The 17,833-nt window shown below is 40.1% G+C and overlaps 1 protein-coding gene across 2 annotated transcripts in view; it reads left to right on the forward strand.

Moving 5' to 3' along the window:
• MALT1 (MALT1 paracaspase) overlaps positions 1-17,833 on the forward strand; it is a 47,558-nt gene that overhangs the window by 17,834 nt on the left and 11,891 nt on the right. Inside the window, exons 5-11 of one of the 2 annotated variants that reach the window (XM_044431544.1) lie at positions 2,012-2,190; positions 3,622-3,718; positions 6,692-6,724; positions 7,092-7,118; positions 9,340-9,372; positions 14,495-14,698; positions 17,515-17,692. In XM_044431544.1, the coding sequence (XP_044287479.1) occupies positions 2,012-2,190; positions 3,622-3,718; positions 6,692-6,724; positions 7,092-7,118; positions 9,340-9,372; positions 14,495-14,698; positions 17,515-17,692 (751 nt within the window). The remainder of the gene's footprint in view (positions 1-2,011; positions 2,191-3,621; positions 3,719-6,691; positions 6,725-7,091; positions 7,119-9,339; positions 9,373-14,494; positions 14,699-17,514; positions 17,693-17,833) is intronic. The other variant, XM_044431545.1, reaches the window with a different exon arrangement.

The following is a 17,833-nucleotide window of genomic DNA, read 5'->3' on the forward strand; positions in this document are numbered from 1 at the left end:
TGGAAGGGCAGCAATGAAGGAACTAGGAAAAAATCATAAAAAGTAGGCTATTCCACTGGAGACTAATTCCAAGATCACTCACACCATTATATTCCCAATCGTGTGTGTTTGTGTGTGTGAAAGTTGGACAGAAAAGAAAGCTGAGAGGAATAAAAGTGATGTGTTCAGAACATGGTGCTGGAGGAGAGCTTTGCAAATACCCTGGACTTACAAGACAAACAAGTGTGTCCCAAATGAGATCAAGCCACAGGTTTCCCTAGAAGCAAAAATGACAAAACTGAGGTTGTACTGCAAACACCTCATGAGGAGGCAAGACTCTCTGGAGAAGACAATCATGCTAGGAAAAGGCAAAGGCAAAAGGAGAAAAGGAAGACCAAACCAAGGGATAGACTGATTCCATTAAGGAAGCAACAGCCTTGAATTTAGAGCAATGCCACATTCCATGTTTTGCCCTCCAAACAACATCAAACTCACCAGTGTTTCTTTGCTTCGTTATCTTTATTGTTACATATGAGTCTCTGAGCATACACAAAGTGAAGTGTTGAACCATTTCTGCCATTTCTCCAAGCTCCCTTTATGAGCCCTTCTGTGTCTCAACCTTGGAGGAGGCCTGCTGTGAAAACGGGCACACCCGTGCTCCTGCCATTGTGCCCCTCATTCGGCTTCCCTTCAGTGATGATGGTGAGAAACCGGGTCTAGTGTTTCAGGGAGAAGTTGTTTTCCATCAGAGAGACTTCCTATTTTGATGTCTCCTGCCTCAGGCTGTGGTTCCTCAAGATGCCCACAGCTGGGTTGACCGGTCTGTCATGCCTTTGGGCTAATCTTCCTCCAGTTGGATCTTAGGACCTTGAAGCACAGCTGGAGTTTAAGCCTTTCCAAAACCAGTCTCATCCTTAACATCTGAATCATCAGCTGAAACAGCATGGGGAGCCGTGCCTTGCATGAGTGCACCTTACCCAGGATATGCATGCGGCAAACCACTAAGTAGGAATGTCATGCTTTAAAATGTTTTACATGTTTTAAAATCTTGTACCACTATTCCCTTTTTTAATATAATGCTGTGTTCCAGGAGAATCCAAGTGCTATGTGGTTTTCCATTTTCTTTCCGTTTCTTCAGCAAAAAAAAGAATGTGAATCTTTTATCAACTACGTCTGTTGAAATCAAATGCCTATTGGATAATTTAAGTATGTTGTTATATTTCTAGAGGCTCACTTCAGTTAAAAAAAGGTGGCTTTAGTGCTATATGTTATATTACATTAGCCATATTCCAAAGGGTATATACTGAAGTATGAAAGTCAAATACATTCCTGGGCTTATGTGGACCTACCATTACGCAATCAGGAGATGGTGACTTGATACAATGATGCAACGCAATGTTGACTTGATAGATGTGTGATCTGACTCCTCTCACCCACTCTTAATCTATTTCCACACCTGATATATTAAAGCAGGGGTCCTCAAACTTTTCCACCAGGGGACCAGTTGAAAGCTGCCGGTGCTGGGTGTGGGCCGGAAAGGTGGTGCCAGCGGTGGGCGTGGGCTGGCGCGGGTGCTCTGAGGCAGGGGCGAGGCATGCGCAAGGGGAGGCGAGGTGTGGGCGGGGGTGGGCACGCGCCGCGAGGCGGGCGCACGAGGCAGTGGCTTGCTTGCTTGGAGATTGTTTTCTCTGAGCAAGCAAACTGCTGCCTCCCCACGTGTGGGGTGAGGTGGGCGGTGGGGGCACACATTGGCCTGGCAGGCCCAAATGGGCATGGCAGGCCAGATCCGTAGTTTGAGGACCCATGTAGGAACGTGTCAGAATCCTGGTTATTGGAAAAGTGGCTGAACAAGAGGGAAGTGTGTGTCCATGGAAGACAAGCAGTCAGCTGGTGAAGAATTAAATCTTGCCTCTCTCCCCTTATGAGTTTGCTGCAGAGAAAGGGCAGCCTGGGTTCCAGACCTGTGTTTGCTATGAAGTTATACTTTCACCTTCAACAGCTAAAAAGATCTCAGTTTTTCTTTTCTTTTAAGGAAACTATCCTGAAGTGACTGAAAAGAAAATACATATTTGCATTCATCCACAGTCCCAAAACTTGATGGTAGGAGAAATCCTGGTTCTACAATGTGGAGCTATAGGAACCCCTATGCCCAAGTACCAGTGGTACAGAAATGGTTCTCCGTTGATGAATGGGGATAAAAAGCTTTATATGGTGAGTGTTACTGTTCTTTTCCTTGAGCTATACTGATTGTGAATTAAGTGGTAAATGTTATCAAATTTAAATTCAAAGCCTCTTTTAAATAAGTTCTTTTTTTATCTGAAACTTTGAAATTCTGTCTATAAAGTAACATGTTCTTTAGTTTCCTAGTGCTCTGTCAGTAGCATGCTGATAATGTTTGCATGATTCTCTTTGGAATACTAAACTCAGAAGGGAGTTTAATTGCCGGTGTCCTATTTCCAAAGCTATGAACTGGGTGGGCAGAGAAACAGTACACAAGGGCTTTATACATATAAAGTATGTGTCCAATCTTATAAGTAGATACAACCCTCCAACACAATGACCTCTACTAATTTATTACTAGTTTCATAAGGTAATAGTTTCATTTGTCATTGTCCTATTTTAGTAAATTATTTCCCCATTAAATTCATATAAGAAATAGAACAGCTTTTTCCTCTTGCAACCAATTTAAGGCAGTCCTAGTGAGAGAACAGTTCAAGAAAGTTGGATTCAGAAGCTGCAGCTAAGATTATGGTTAAGATCATGGGTCCTAAAATTACGGCCTGGGGGCTGGATCCAGCCCGCCATACCCATTTGTAACCACCACATGCGCACCCGCACCCATGTGCGCACCCGCCGCTGCCGCCCACCTCACCCCAAGTGCAGGGAGACAGCAGTTTGCTTGCTCGGAGAAAGTGATCTCCGTGAGAAAATGATCTCTGCCTTGTGCGCCCACCTTACGGCACGTGCCCACCCCCACCCTCGTGCCTGCCTCAGCACATGCACCCGCACGCACCTCCCCCTTGCCAGCCCACACTCATCGCTGGCACCACCTTTCCAGCCTGCCCCCTGGTGGAAAAGTTTGAGGTAAGATGGTCAAAACCCTTCCCTTCCCTTCCGAGAGTGAAAGGTATAGAAATAAATGCCAGTTTTCTATGTTCAGGGAAATGAATAGGGAAGAATGCCTTCTTCACAGCATCTTGTTTTTCATGTTAAAGTTTGTTTTGAGTGGAAGAGCATCCAAACATAGGGGACCTTGCTTCCATTCTGAAATATGCACAGACCCCTACCCTAGGGAAAACTATGTTTTATGTTTTATGTTTCAAGCTGGAGAACTTTGGATCTAAAACTCAGTGTTCTAGAGCACTAAAACTAGTTTCACTAGCATTAAAGGTAAAGGTTTCCCCTTGACATTAAGTCCAGTCATGCCTGACTCTAGGGGGCGGTGCTGATCTCCGTTTCCTAGCCGAGGGAGCCAGCGCTTGTCTGCAGACAGTCTCCGTGGTCATGTGGCCGGCATGATTAAACCCCAAAGTGCACGGAATGCTGTTAGCCATTATTTAAATGTATATCGTGCTAATGATGTAATGCCTGAGAATGCATTTTAAATATATCTTCTTAGAATATGTTCTGGTATTCCTAAAGGTATCCTGTGTGGACGCTGAACATCAAGGCACATATTGGTGCCGTGTTTACAATGATCAAGACAGTCAAGAAAGCAGGAAAGTGAAAGTCATTATAGGTAAGAAGATTAGCAATGAGTGTGATAGTAAACTAACTTTGGTGTATAGTTCAGCACAACAAGTAAAAATGGTGTTGGATTAAGTACAGCTCATGTGACACTTGAGGGACTGTGTTACCTTTTGTGCATCTCAAGAATTTGACTCAAAGGAACTTACCATCTGAATATTATTTAAGGACATATTATTTGAGTTAAGGAGTTTGCATTCGCTATCAGAACTGAACGGAGCTAACAACTCTTTCATGTAAAGACCACACTTGAGTATCCCAAGCTTTCTTTAGCCTAAGTTAGTTGGAAAAAATTGTGTTGTTGCTGCTGTTATTGAACAACTGGGAATTAGATATCTTGCTGATGTCCTGTGAAACCCCTAGCGATCTACCGGGAGTACCATGATGTACTTTCTGTCCATGCCTGGCATAGACTTCTTTCACTTGCATAAGTTTATCAGCTTGTCTAATTGCTTAACCTCTGTGTTCCCCTGAGCTTAGTCATTTCTGAAACATACTTGCCAACAACATCATGTGCATATGAGAAACCTGACACTATAGATTGGCAACTCTCTGCACCACTAATCAGGTTTCTAAACATGTTGCCATGTAGTGCAAGGTAACTTGATTCCAAAACCTTGTATACATACTGGAAAAGCCATGTGTATGTGTGTGTCTGTAGTCTATTTCTCCTTTGGATTTTTTAAACAAAATATTAACCAAATTAGGACATTTTTATAAACTATATGGTCGTTGAATTAAATCATTTTGCCATTTTTGTTTTCATTTACACTTGGTTTCATTTTCATTAGTTTTCAGCATGAATGAAGACATATAGCACAGTATTATATGTGCCTGAGTGCAATGCACATGTAAAATGTTCATATTACTAGGAGGGTGAAATTGAGTAATTATGAACAAGAACTTTAAATCAAGGTAGAGCAGATTGATGCGGCTTTTGTATCATATCAAGTATTAATAGTTTGCCTCTAGGTATGCCGATATCAGGATCTGCAGCATCATGTAGCTCGCCTTGGTCTCCTGACCAAGTAGCATGATTCACCTTGTGAGTACTTGTAGGATTAGCATCAGTCGTATAGGTCTCTGCAGGATTGGAGCCAGTGCAATCATGCAGACCATCTAGGGAGCACAGAAAGCTCTATAAAAGAGTACCCAGTCCTACTCAGCTTTATTTATTATATGCAGGGTGGCTGCATGAAGTTCCCAGGTGGTCTCTGCTCCAAGCTCAGACCATCATGGTAGGTGCCCTGTGTGCCTTCAGACCATACTGCTTTGCCACAAAAACAAGTCTTTATGGTAGCTACTTTTTCTTTCCGGTTTGTCAGCTGATGCAAGTCCTGCAATGGCTTGTGTCATGATTTTTCCCTGTTCCTGACTGCCTGGTTCTGCCATGCCTTGTTCTTCACTTATTCCTGACTCTGCCGTAGCCTCTTGTACAACTCATCAGTATCAGACACATGCTTGTTCCCAACTAAGCCTTTGTCTCTGACCCTACTATGTCTTCCCAAGTGTCCACCACCATTTACCTGAGTGAGCCTTGGGGCTTCTTCTGCCTCCATTACCTCGTGCCCTGGGTCCCAGCTGAAGATGCCTGCCAATTATGTCCCACAGCTAACAGCAAAGGACAAGTACAGCAAGACTGCATTCCTGTAGGGGGACAAGTAATGCATCTTCTGGAAAAAAAGCTATTTTGCCTTTCCCTGTAGCATGTGTCTTGGCTGACCCCAATAACAAACAGTACTAGTTTTAAATACTAGTATTTAAAATTATGTGTTTTTTTCTAGTTCATGCCAGCTTAAATTTGTGTTCTGCCTCTTTGGTTCAAAAAATAAGTTTTGTTTTGTTTGTATTGGAAAATATACATTGCAGAATCAGAAGTGTTGGTTATTCAGTATGCAAAAATGGGAATTAATGTGCATTTAAACTGATATTTAGCCTTATTCTGGATCTGGCTGTTTCAGTATTTTAAACACACTTCACCATGATAAAAATAACCAAAAATAGTATTTGGCAAAAAAAAATTTCCTGTAAATGTAATGGAATTCCAGTTGGGGTCTAAAAATACCTCAGATGAAATATGTAGGAAGGACTGTGAAATAAGCAGAAGTGAGTATGCTGGATGCTAGCCACCTGATCACTCCTGCTAGAATCATGGGTTATCAGAGGAGGAACAACCCACATTTGTAAACCAAGAATAAACAATGACTTGCAAGTGTGTGTTGTTCTTCCTACAATAATTCTAGGTTCAATCATGACAACAACCTAGGGACAGAGTGTGCCTCAGTTGTTTAAGTCAGCAGAGGTGCCTAAGTGGCTGGGAGCCAGCTGGTGTACTCGCTCCCCCTTGTTCAAGGCTAACCAGGGTTTATTTAAACCATGGGTAGTCATGACAGATTTACCATACTAAACTGAATGGAAGGCTGGATAGTAATGCAGCATTATATCGTAAGTTGTCCAGTTGGCACCTAAATCAAATGTGGGCAACTGTGAGTGTTCCAGAGACCATTTTCATTCTCCCTTTGGGCCAGTCACAGACTCTCAGCCCAACCCACCTCACAGGGTTGTTGTGGGGATAAGATTGAGAGAAGTAGAAAGATGTGAGCTGCTTTGAGTTTGTAAGAAAAAAGTGGGATAGAAATCAAATAATGAATTAATGAATGCAAATCCATCCAAAGTGTGAAATTTAGCTTACAGGCAAACTAATTTTGTCATTTGGGTACTCTGTACTCCCTGCTAACCACCTCACAAATTTTCCCAATTTTGGGAGTGAATGAGTCACATGTGGGCTGGGTGTTCCCACTCCTGACCTAAATTATGCTGTTCCATCATAATTAATTATGCTATAATTATTAGTTATAAGCTTTTAAATCTATGTGCATAAATTGTGAGCAGCACAATTATTTCCCATTTGTATTCATTACCGAGCACTTCATTCCAGCATTCTTTTTTTTTCTTGAAACCCAAGGTGGAAAATCTATTGCAGTAGAATGCACTGAAGGTAATGTCAGCTGGATGGTGTAGAGCTTCAAATGCATGTTGGGAATTTGTGTGATTCTGTCACTACAAGATTTAGGGATTTGTCACTAAAATAGAATCCTATGCTGTGATAAATCATTGTGCTATACAGCATGCTGATGCAATACAGTTTCATATTCATGCATGGCCTTCTCATTTCTCCTCCTTTTTTTGTATTGTGGAGCTGCTTTACCTATGCATCATATTTAAGAGATCATCACAAAATATAACCACTAAACAATATCTTTCTGTCTTTAACTTCTATTAGTTATAGCAAAATCCTACTTCTGAATTCTTTTTTTATGTTTTTCTAATAAATATGTATTCATTTTTTCTATATTCTGTTTTAGAGGACTTAAGTGGCCTTGGAAGGCCAGGTAAGTACACCTTAATTTTTAGTTGTACATAATAGATAATATACGAGAGGTCTTAAGTTTCCTCACTTTTATATTTTATAAATATATTTCATGTATTTTTTTGCTGATGGCATTAAAAGTTGGTATGATGCTGGGAAAACTATTGCAAAGGAAGGTGACTATGTAGAAAAGTGATGTAATTTGTTTCTGAAATTCTTAATAGAGTTGAAAAAAGTGTGGAAAGTTTTTGAAGAAACCTTGTACATTATGTGCTGCTGAAGAAACAAATTGTTTTCATTCTTGTTTTTCTCCATCCGGTTCTTTCCTAGTAAAAATACGGAATGCTTCCAAAGCAATTTCTATATCATCTGCATGTCTTAATCAGGACTTCCTATGCCATTTTGTATACTGTAAAATCAGAAAGCACTTGAAAGCTAAAGAGGGTCAGGCAAGCAAACAAATATCGATTTGGATTTGTCATTCCTATGCCACCTGTTGCGCGGCCAGAATGTTACCATCAGCTCTTCTAATATACATCAGCCATACATTGTTCATGCATAAGCGTATCCAGCAAATAGTTGGGAAAGATAGCATGAAACAGAATCTGTCTCTTTGCTGGTTATCCTGGAGCCAGCATCGAGTTATAATTTAGCTTTGACTGGCCAAATGTAAAATAGTTACAATGATGATTCCATGATGTAAACCATCAGGTGTTTGGTAAATCCACGGTATCAAATAATGACTCCATTAAGGATTGTGCCCAGCATTTAGTTACCTAAAATGTCTATTTAAAAGTCATGTCAATCCTTCCCTGGCTAAGGGAGTGCATACTTGCTTTTGACCAAATGCCAAGCAAGGTTCTTTCTGCATGCATGTGCACGTGTATCAGCATTCCCCAACCTGGTGCCCTCCATGTATGTTGCTGGGGATGTGGTTAGTTACAGCCCAACACAGCCAGGACAGATCAAGACTTTGGCATAATACGTTGAAATCATCAGACTGTATTTACTCATGAGTGATTCAACAAACAAAATACTTTCCCATTTTTCTCAGAAGAGGTTTTCGTCTAGAAATACCCCAGTCATAGTTGGAGAAACAATTGGCTGGGCTCTCTTCCTGGGGCATAGTCATTGGTATTCAAGAAAATTGCAAAGATGGATTGAATTGAAGAATGAAAACACTGCTTTCTAATCTGCATATTGCAGGCCTCTGGGGACATTCTTGTGGATGTGCCAGAAGTTTGAATATATCAAATCAACTGAGCAAGTATCATAAGTGGTGCTGAGCCTCAGTGCTTTACCTGGATAAGACATGATTTGCCTTTCAGATTCTGGGAAAGGAACAAGGTTATGACTGCTTCTTGTGATCATGTCTTTGACTTGGAACCTTTTAAATATACCTTTGTTGATTTTCCTTTGGAAAGTCTACACACTGGATGCTTATTAGCCTCTTTATCCAAATTGCAATCTATATTTATGTAGGCCATCAACATCTTGATGCTAGAAACCTTGAACCTGAAAATTATGTTTCCTAACTTTCTTTACAGCATTAAATTAACTAGAAATCATGGCAGCATGTCTTAGAATTAGTGAAAATATTTAGGATCTATCTATCTCGGACGGAACAGCATCTGTCAGCTGAACAGATTTCCCTTCTGCCCTGCCACCTCTGCAAATCTGTTCAGGAGAGTGAATGTAGATCTGCTCATGTAATGTTGGATGTCAACCGTAGGCCATAACACTCACAGCTGTTCTTGTGTGCCATATTTGGTTCTAGATTTATATTTGACTACCTGGATTTTGACTCTAACCTGTTGTAGGGTAGATCCAGAGGCTTTCCATATGTCTAGTGAGCCTTCTTATTTCCATCTGTACCCTTTTGAACAAAAGCCCCTTCTTGTTCCCTGTGTTAAATTCACACTAACTTATCAAAGTTCCCATCATTTCAAAAGCATTATAATATAATGATTCTACCCAGCAACGTTGGTAGAAGGTTCCATATTCTAGGGATTGTAGCCTACTTAGTTTTAAATTGTCTTAAATGAGAGCAAAAGAGAAATGTCCTCCTACACAAAAAAAATCTGCAAACGGTGTTATAAATGGAGTGGGGGAGATCCAGAGACATTTAACATGTAAGCAAAAGCTGGAGGAGCCAAATTAGAGAACTTTTTGATGTCTTTAATGTTAGTGAATTACATTGGGAGTTTTGAATTTGTATCTTTTCTGTTCCCTTTTTTAAACAGCTCTTAAAGAAGAGTCAACTGAAAGACAATTTGGTGAGTAGTTTAATGCTTCTTTAGAAACATGCATACGATCTGGTGAAAGATGGTCACAGCCAAGTTCTTTTGAAATCAACAGGTTTCTCAGTACTTAACTGCCTATTTTATTGATTGCAATAGGATGACTCGCCAACATTTTGTTTTGATTGTTCTTTGTATCTTGTAACACATACTGTAGTGAGGAGGTGTACTATGTGCTAGGGCTAGAAAGTTCTGTGAACAAAAAGAGAAAACAGTCTTGTAGATTTGAATACCACTTTGATTCTGGGTATTACCAGGTAGGTATTTCTACACATCTAGGCAGTATCTACTGTACCCTAACCAAAATCTCTTGTCATTGTATGACTCTAGTGAACCTGCAGGAGGAACCCTTATGTCCCCATGCTTTGGAGTGCTTCCCCCATTTTGCATCGTATGTGGGAATTTGCTTAATAACAGCAAAGGCTACTCCAATATTTTTTAAGGGGTTATTAATCATTGATCTGTGTTTCTGAAAGTACTGAGGTTTACATTCATGTCTTATGCTGATACCCTCATAATTCTTTGAAGATGACAATAAAGACATCTGAAATAGGCTTAAACATAATAGTGAGTTCATATTGCTTAATTTTTCTTAAGTTTCTTTCAGGCAAGGTTAATTTCTTGCTTCCTTGCCATATATGAGATTTGGCCTTCTGCAGAGGGTGTTTGAACTCATTCTGGGAAAGGTTCCACTGGAATTAGATTCTTTCTTTGGCAGAGTACATTCTTTATCAAAGGGATTAAAGTATAGACCTAAACAACAAAAGGTCAGTGCATTCTGTTAGCACAGCAAAATGCAAACCATTTGCATGATGGCTGGGTTTTCATGCTGTATTGAAAGGTCAGTGCAGTGGGAAGTTTATTGTATTTGCTGCTGGACTTCCTCAGTTATTTTAAAGCAAGGTATTTATACAGTGGAAGGACTTTGGCTGTTTCTTGCTATAGATTAAATAGTACCTCATCAATTGCCACTCGTCTTGCTATTAGCACACCTTCAACACTTTACTCTGGGCTGGTCCACTTTATAGCTAAATGGAAATATTCTACCTGGGTGATGGTTCTGCAAGGGTCACCTAGCAGCCTACCTGATGACTAAGGTCAACTTTCCTAATTTTGTTGATCTGGAGGAAGGAGAACAAGACTTCTTGTGATTATGTTCACTTCTTCTCCCTCCTCTCAAATGAGTCCTGGGAAAAAATGAAGAAGATATTTCTTTGCTGGGGAGAGAGTGGTGCGCAGACTGTGAAATACATAAGGCCAAGCTGTACAGCCTAGGATTATATCACTTTAGTCTGGCGCGAGTGTGGGTCTCATACTGACATGTTGCTCTGTATTAAAGCACACATAGAACATACTGTGAGGTGGCATTCTTGCATCTTTTTTTATGAGTACCATACAAACTGTGGAGTCCAGGAAGTATTTTTATACAGTCCTTCATATTTAGGCCAGCGTGATTTACAATGTAATTTAACACAGCACAGTAATAAAATATACAATAAAAACAAGACTGGGAAGTATCCAAGACTGCACGGATGCCAGTAGTACACATCATTATTTTTTAAAATTATTATTATTGTTCATTATATTTCTACACTGCCCATAACTTGAAGCTCTCTAGGTGGCTCACAACTTTTAAGTCACCCATTCAGATTTTTACCAAGCCTGTAAAAACTGAAAATGAGAGAACAGGGCAGGGAGGTGAAGCTTGCAAACTGGACCTCTGTTGACCTGTCCCAGTCTATTCGTATTGGGGCACATTTCAAGGCTTGTATTATGAAGAACTGAGCCCTTTGTGCACAGTGGAATTGGTGGGAGCACAGCAGCCCCATTGGATACTGCTCATGATTGGCACAATAAACAAAATAGCAATTAAAAGTGTAAAATGAAAGTTTCAGTCCCAGTGATTTAAAATCTATTATCCTCCAAATGCTGTTTTAAAGTATAAACCATGAAGATACCATAGAGAATAAAATGCCAACTTAAAGATCATGAAGTAGGCACCAGATGATCGTCCTTGGGGAAGGAGTTACTGGGGTATACATACATAAAGGTCTTAAATTTTGAGGTTAGAGTATAAAGGTCCACTGGCATGTACTGAAGCTATAATAATCAACATGACTATAAAACTATTTATGAAAGCAAGGATTGAATGCTTCCTACTCAAAAGTAGAACTTAGTGTTTGGAATCTGAGTTCAGGATTTTTATAAAAGTGCAAGAATAAAAGCATAGGATTTTCCAGTAACAAGACTGATTTGTATTTTCTCAAATGGAAGCATGATTCATGCTGCCATTGATTATATTAAGCCTGACAATTTGCAGATTGCTTTATTAATTTATAGTTTCTCTTGGGATAAGAACAGCTTGAAGACATTGCGCTGTCAGTGTAAATAGGCATGTATTAATGACTGTGTTGTACTAACCCACTCCAACAGGTGGTCACTGAAACCTTGCCAGTGTCTAATCATTTGTAAATGTCTCTCTAAAATGGCTTTCATTGTGATGAAGCTTGACAGATTGTATTTCACCTATAAATGATGTGTTTGTCTTTAAAGCTGCAAGCATAAACAGTAAATTAAGTCCAAGGCAAAGAAATCAACTCATGATTGTTCCAGGAAAACAGATAAATATTATTATATATGAATAAAGTGTGTGCGTGCCTGTCTGTTGAACTGAATAGCTGAATATAGTTATCAAATGTAAAAAAGAAATACTATATCTCAGTTGAGGTAACATCAAGGCAATTTAACCATCACTTAAGTATGTTGTCTGAATTGATAAACTGCAATTTTAAAAAACAGTTTCAGCTCTAGTTGCTAACTATGGTCTGTGGTAACCATTGGATGGCATGATGGCTGAATTGATAGCCCATAGTTATGGCTATTGTTTCACCTCCAGGAGCCATTGCATTTTCTATAAAGACTGGCAGAATGGATGGGAGAGAAATGAAGTAGAAATAGGAAAAAGCCACATTCTTTTTACAAGATGATTCATGCTGAAAAAATAAACCATGGTTAACATAAACCATGGCTAAGCACTCCATCCAAATCTGGCCATTATGTTTAAATAGAATAGGAAGATTGATTGATGTCCAGATCTCTTTAAAAGTATCAAACTATTCCAGATACAGTTTTCTTTCTTATAGCTAATGCTCACAATTCTTCTAACCACTTGTAAATATATGGAAAACAGTGCAGTTTCCATTTGTGTTACATAGTACCATTTATATTACAGCAAAGTGCAGAAAGGAAAAAGACAAGCTACCTAGTTCAGTACTGTCTCTTCCAAATGGTAGCAGCTTTGCATGGTCCTGGGCAATGGCCCTTCCTTACAAAAAGCTTTCAGTATAAAGTAACCAAATAAGGAAAGGTTTGCTTTGAGGAGAGTGGGGGTGAGCAGTAGCCATCATGGAAAATTGTTAGAGAGTAACCACTGATTGCTAAAAGCCCCTGAAGGGCTGCAGAGAAGGTGGGCTACATGATGCCTTGTCCTGGGGTATAAGAGGTGGATTACTGGTATTACCAGCTCAGAGCTGCCACTTGAGGGCTTTTCTTCTGTTACTTGGTATCATCCTCTGTATGAAAATAACAGTTACTGCTTTGACAGCTATTAGCCCTAATCATGCAGGAATTAACATCATTCAAGGCACAGTATATTATATTTTCCACAGTAAGTGCCTTTAACTTGATTGCAAACCCAGGTAGCTAATCAGGCCTTAGTCAAAGACTACGAAAAAGGGTGCCAGAAACACTCTTTACCCTTTTAAAGCTGTCACTACTTCTTTTCCCCAGAAAAGGGAACAAGATGCATTTCCACACTTTCCCAAGTATCTAGCCATATATGTTAAAGAAATTTGCATGTTAGCCACTAACATCTCCTTGTACGTGCTGCTTAGGATCTTTGAAGGGCCTGTCAACATGGAGGTTCTGAACAATGGCTGTGAAGGCAGAATTCATGATGGGAGAAGTGGGGTAAAATGTGTGAAAAAAGACTGGTCTTGAGGGTAAGAGGTTTTGTAATAGTGGAAGAGAGCAGATAAATTAGTCCTGCTGCAGTGTCCTGTTGGAGCAGCAAGTGGGAGTAAGGGAGCACCCAGCCCATGGTGAGCCTGATGGCCTGACAGGCAAGCTATGGGTTTTTCACACAACATGCAATCTCCATGCCTTTTTGCTCAGATGGGATGTCATGATGGCAAACTTGCCTGAAGATATCTCCCCTTTACTTCAAGTTTTAGTTGCTCACTCTCACCTCCTTCTAACTGTGTGACTAATTGGAGAACCTCACTGGTCAGTCTCCTTTCAGAAAAGAAGCATAATCATACTGAAGCTCTGACATTTCCTTATTCTATTTGCTTCTCTTATTCTTTCATGATAACAAACATATCCCTTCATAATTCTCTAACACTGCTATCCATCTACTCAGCAGTAAGCCCCACTGAGGTTAATCTGGCCTATTCCCAGGTGAGTATGTATAGGATTGCTCCCTAAATGTGCTGTTTCCAAATGTGTGTATATATAGAGAGATTGATTGTGTGCATGTGTATAATAGATAAAATTGTGCTGAACTTTAATAAAACACCACCATCTTCCCTTTCACCACAGACTGCATGACGGTGCTTTCTTCAGAATATTTTCATGTATTTTGTTGTTGAAAGTGCTGTCCCAGAAAGTTGAAATAAATATATGACTATATGGACTGGTGATGGGTTTAAACAAGACTGAAACAATCATGGGTTTCAGATTTCAGAAGCTCAAAGGCAGCTGTCATTCATAGCCTTCACTGTTTACCTGTGTTTGAAGACAAAGGATGTTCCTAGGTCTGTTGCTGTACTTGGAACCTCGAGACATCTTTTTCATCATGTGTGAGATCACTGGGATGCTTCTTGATGTATATAGTCTCAGTTATTTGTAACCTTAGTGATAAAACTTAGCATGTCCTCCAAGACTACATAGCTACATGTAGACTACATGTTTTACACATGGGAAGTACTTGCATGTAAGGGACTCCAAGTATGGATGATACAGTTTGTGATTTGCATGCTTGTGAACACACTTCCTTACACAGAAACATGCTATGTTGTGTTGTTTTTTGTGGTTGCAGCTGTAGACAAAGTTGCACTGTTGATGGGCAACATGAGCTATTGTAATCACCCCAAGCTCAAGGCTCCATTGGTGGATGTTTATGAGCTGACCAACTTGCTGAGGCAGCTGGACTTCAAAGTGGTTTCCTTACTAGATCTTACTGAACCTGAGATGCGAAATGCAGTAGACGAATTCTTACTGCTTCTGGACAAAGGAGTCTATGGTAAGAGCCAGTGGCATGACTGCTGATCAAGTTGAATATCTTTTTTTTTCCTGAGCCTGTACAGTGGGACTGTTTGCCCATCACAACAAGCCACTATGGATTACTTTATCAGTGGTTCTTGTCATGTGCTGGCTGGCATTTTTAAAAAGCGAGTCAAGGCAGGGGTGTTATGTAGCTTATTGTATTGTACAAGCCAAGCCAGGCAGGTTGGTGACACAGCTAACAAAACACCCACAGCCCTAAAATATCCTGTGCATCCTTGGTGGCTCATTAGCCATACCATCAGTCCAACCTGGCTGCTTTCATATGGCACAACAGGCCATGATGTGGTGGCTCATTGTGTAGACCGTGGGGTGAGAATTCAGTTTCAGAAAAGCACTGTGGGGTTGCATTCCAGTAATAGGCATGTCTGAAGGCAAAGGTGGTAGAGCTGTAGAGAAAAGGGTTAAAGCCAACATTAGCAACAACAGTGTAACTTAAAGCCCTTCCTATGAGGACCTTCAGCAGATGCATTTCAGCCTTTTAGAATGGGGGAGAGATGCACAGGTTTAATAACCAGTAGTTTGGTGTTTGAAATAACAGGGGAGGGGACATTGCCTTGAATTTAAACTCTGAAAATCTAAGAAAATCATTATACATTAATATTGGTTGCTCTCATCATTTTGTGGAAAAAAATCAAAGTTCCAAGGGAATTGAGGAATCTCCATATGCTGAGTCAGATCACTGGTTTGCGTAGCCTTGTGCTGTCTCCTGCAACGTGCTCTTCATGATTTCAGGAAAGAATCTTTCCCAGCCTGTCTGATATTAAATTGAATGACCTCTATATGAACATAAAGAAGCTATCTTATACAGAGTTCATCTAGCCAAGTATTATCTGCTGTGATTAGCAGCAGCTATCAAAGATCTCAGTCTTTTTCATCACTTGATCCCTTAACCAGAGATGCTGTGCGTTGATTCTGGCAGTTCTACATGCAAAGCACATGTTGAGTCATTGCTCTCCCCACCTTGACATGTCAGTCAACTTTTTTCCTAAGTTACAAAGCTGTGTGACCTAATTTGTACTTACTTTTCAGTGTTCATAAACATATTGTTCTGGGGTGGCAGGGGTGGAGGAGGCTGATAACTCAGGCCAAACAATGGTTTCCACTGACTGGTTTCCAGGTGTCCCTGGAATAGATGCCAGGACAAGGTGAAGTTGTTGCATAGCCCGGTTTTCCCATTGATCAGATACCTAATGCTTGATTCATTTAGTGCTGGCGGATCTGACATTCAGCATGCCTTTCGCCCTTTATACATCTGAGCCAGGGGTCACACTGACAGAAAGATTTATTGGAGCAGTGAAAGCTCCTGCAGACTTTCTGACGGCAGACGGGTACTTTGTCATACCCTTTTCTTTGCAGTAGCTTGTCGGGCACATTTGGGTCAGTTGCAGCTGTACTGTTGCTGCTGCTCACTTACTAGGCCTTGAAAAGTATGTGGCATTTGCCTTTGTTTTATTGAGTTCTTTTTCCATTGAACCAAAATATTTTAAAAGTTACAAGTGATGACAAATGGCAATCCCAACATACTTTCCACTTCTAAAATTGTAGTGGCACAGCCATTTATGGACTTGACAGGGTCTATAAAATGCCTCTTTCTTAGCCTAAGAGTGAAAGAAAACAGGCTTCAGCTATTCCAAAATGATTAAGGTGCAATCCTATGCATGCTTAGAAAAAGAGTCCTACAACTCCCAGCATTGTCCAGCTAGCCAACATGGCTGGGAATTGTGGGATTTTTTTCTGCTTCAGCATGCACAGGGTTGTGTCCTAAAGAAATTTATTATTATTGGCTTTAAAGTTAAACTGTTCAGAGGGAAAGCAGAGACAATATACTTCATGTACTTGTTTAACTAAATGAACAACAGTGCTGAAAACTGGGTGTCAAGAGGAGAAAAAGTGGCCTTTTCCTACATGTTGTCCTCCAGACTGATAGCATTATCCTCCATGAATTTGTCCAGCTCCCAAAACCATCCAAATTGATGGCCATCACCACGACTCATGGAAGTGACTTCTGTAACTTGACTATGTGTTGTTTGATGAAGAACTTTTTTTATCTGCATTGCATCTCCCACCAGTCATGTTCAAGGGATGATCATGAGTTCTAGTATTATGAAAGAGAGGGGAAAATGCCCACCTATCCAAATTATCCACACCATGTATACTTTTGAACATCTATGGCATGTTTCCCCTTACTTGCATTTTTTCTAACTAAACAATCCATATATACATTCCAAGCTCAGTTTCAAGACCAAGAGGCCTGAAGCAGTCTAATTGTATTTTAGTGCTACTGTGCTTATTTGACTTGTGGCTGCTGTGGGGTTTTCCAGTGTTTTATTGTGGTTATTTTATTGTTTCAGTATGTTTAATATTGTTTAGTGTGTATGTTGTTGTTATATTTTGTCAGCTGCCCAGAGAATCATCCTGGCTAATGGGCAGGATAGAGATTGAATGAACAAATAAATGTTAACAATTCTTGCCATATTGTCATAAATTTGTTACTGACAAGAAGATGACATTTCTGAATGCAAGTGCAAAATTTGAAAAAAATGCTGTTGACCCTGTCTCCTCATTGTCTTCTCACTAAAGCCACAAGAGTTTGACTAAGACATCCAGGCCTTTCTTACTTGTGGCAAGTGTGGTTATACGGTTGTAAGAAACTGCCAGACTATTGCTCCTTCTATCTCTGCCTGCCTGCTTGTTGGCTTTGTAACTTAAATGAATGAATTGACTTAAAAGCATTGTTAATTGTATTTTAAATGTGCTTCATTCCCTTCTCAGGCTTATTATATTATGCTGGCCATGGCTATGAAAACTATGGTAACAGTTTTATGGTTCCTATCGATGCCCCAAATCCTTACCGAGCTGCAAACTGTCTATGTGTACAAAACATTCTCAAACTGATGCAAGAAAAGGATACTGGTCTCAATGTATTTTTACTGGACATGTGCAGGAAAAGGTATGAACTGCTTTTATCACTTCAGATAATTGTTCTTTGGTGGTAAACCAAGCTGCAAGATGTGCAGCTTTTTTGGCTGTACAGAAGGAAACCTGCTGAATAGCTGAAAGATGAACTCTTACTAAGTTGCTGTACACAAGT

This window comes from Varanus komodoensis, unplaced genomic scaffold (genome assembly GCF_004798865.1).
Source record: "Varanus komodoensis strain SLA01 unplaced genomic scaffold, ASM479886v1 scaffold22, whole genome shotgun sequence".
Taxonomy (NCBI): domain Eukaryota; kingdom Metazoa; phylum Chordata; class Lepidosauria; order Squamata; family Varanidae; genus Varanus; species Varanus komodoensis.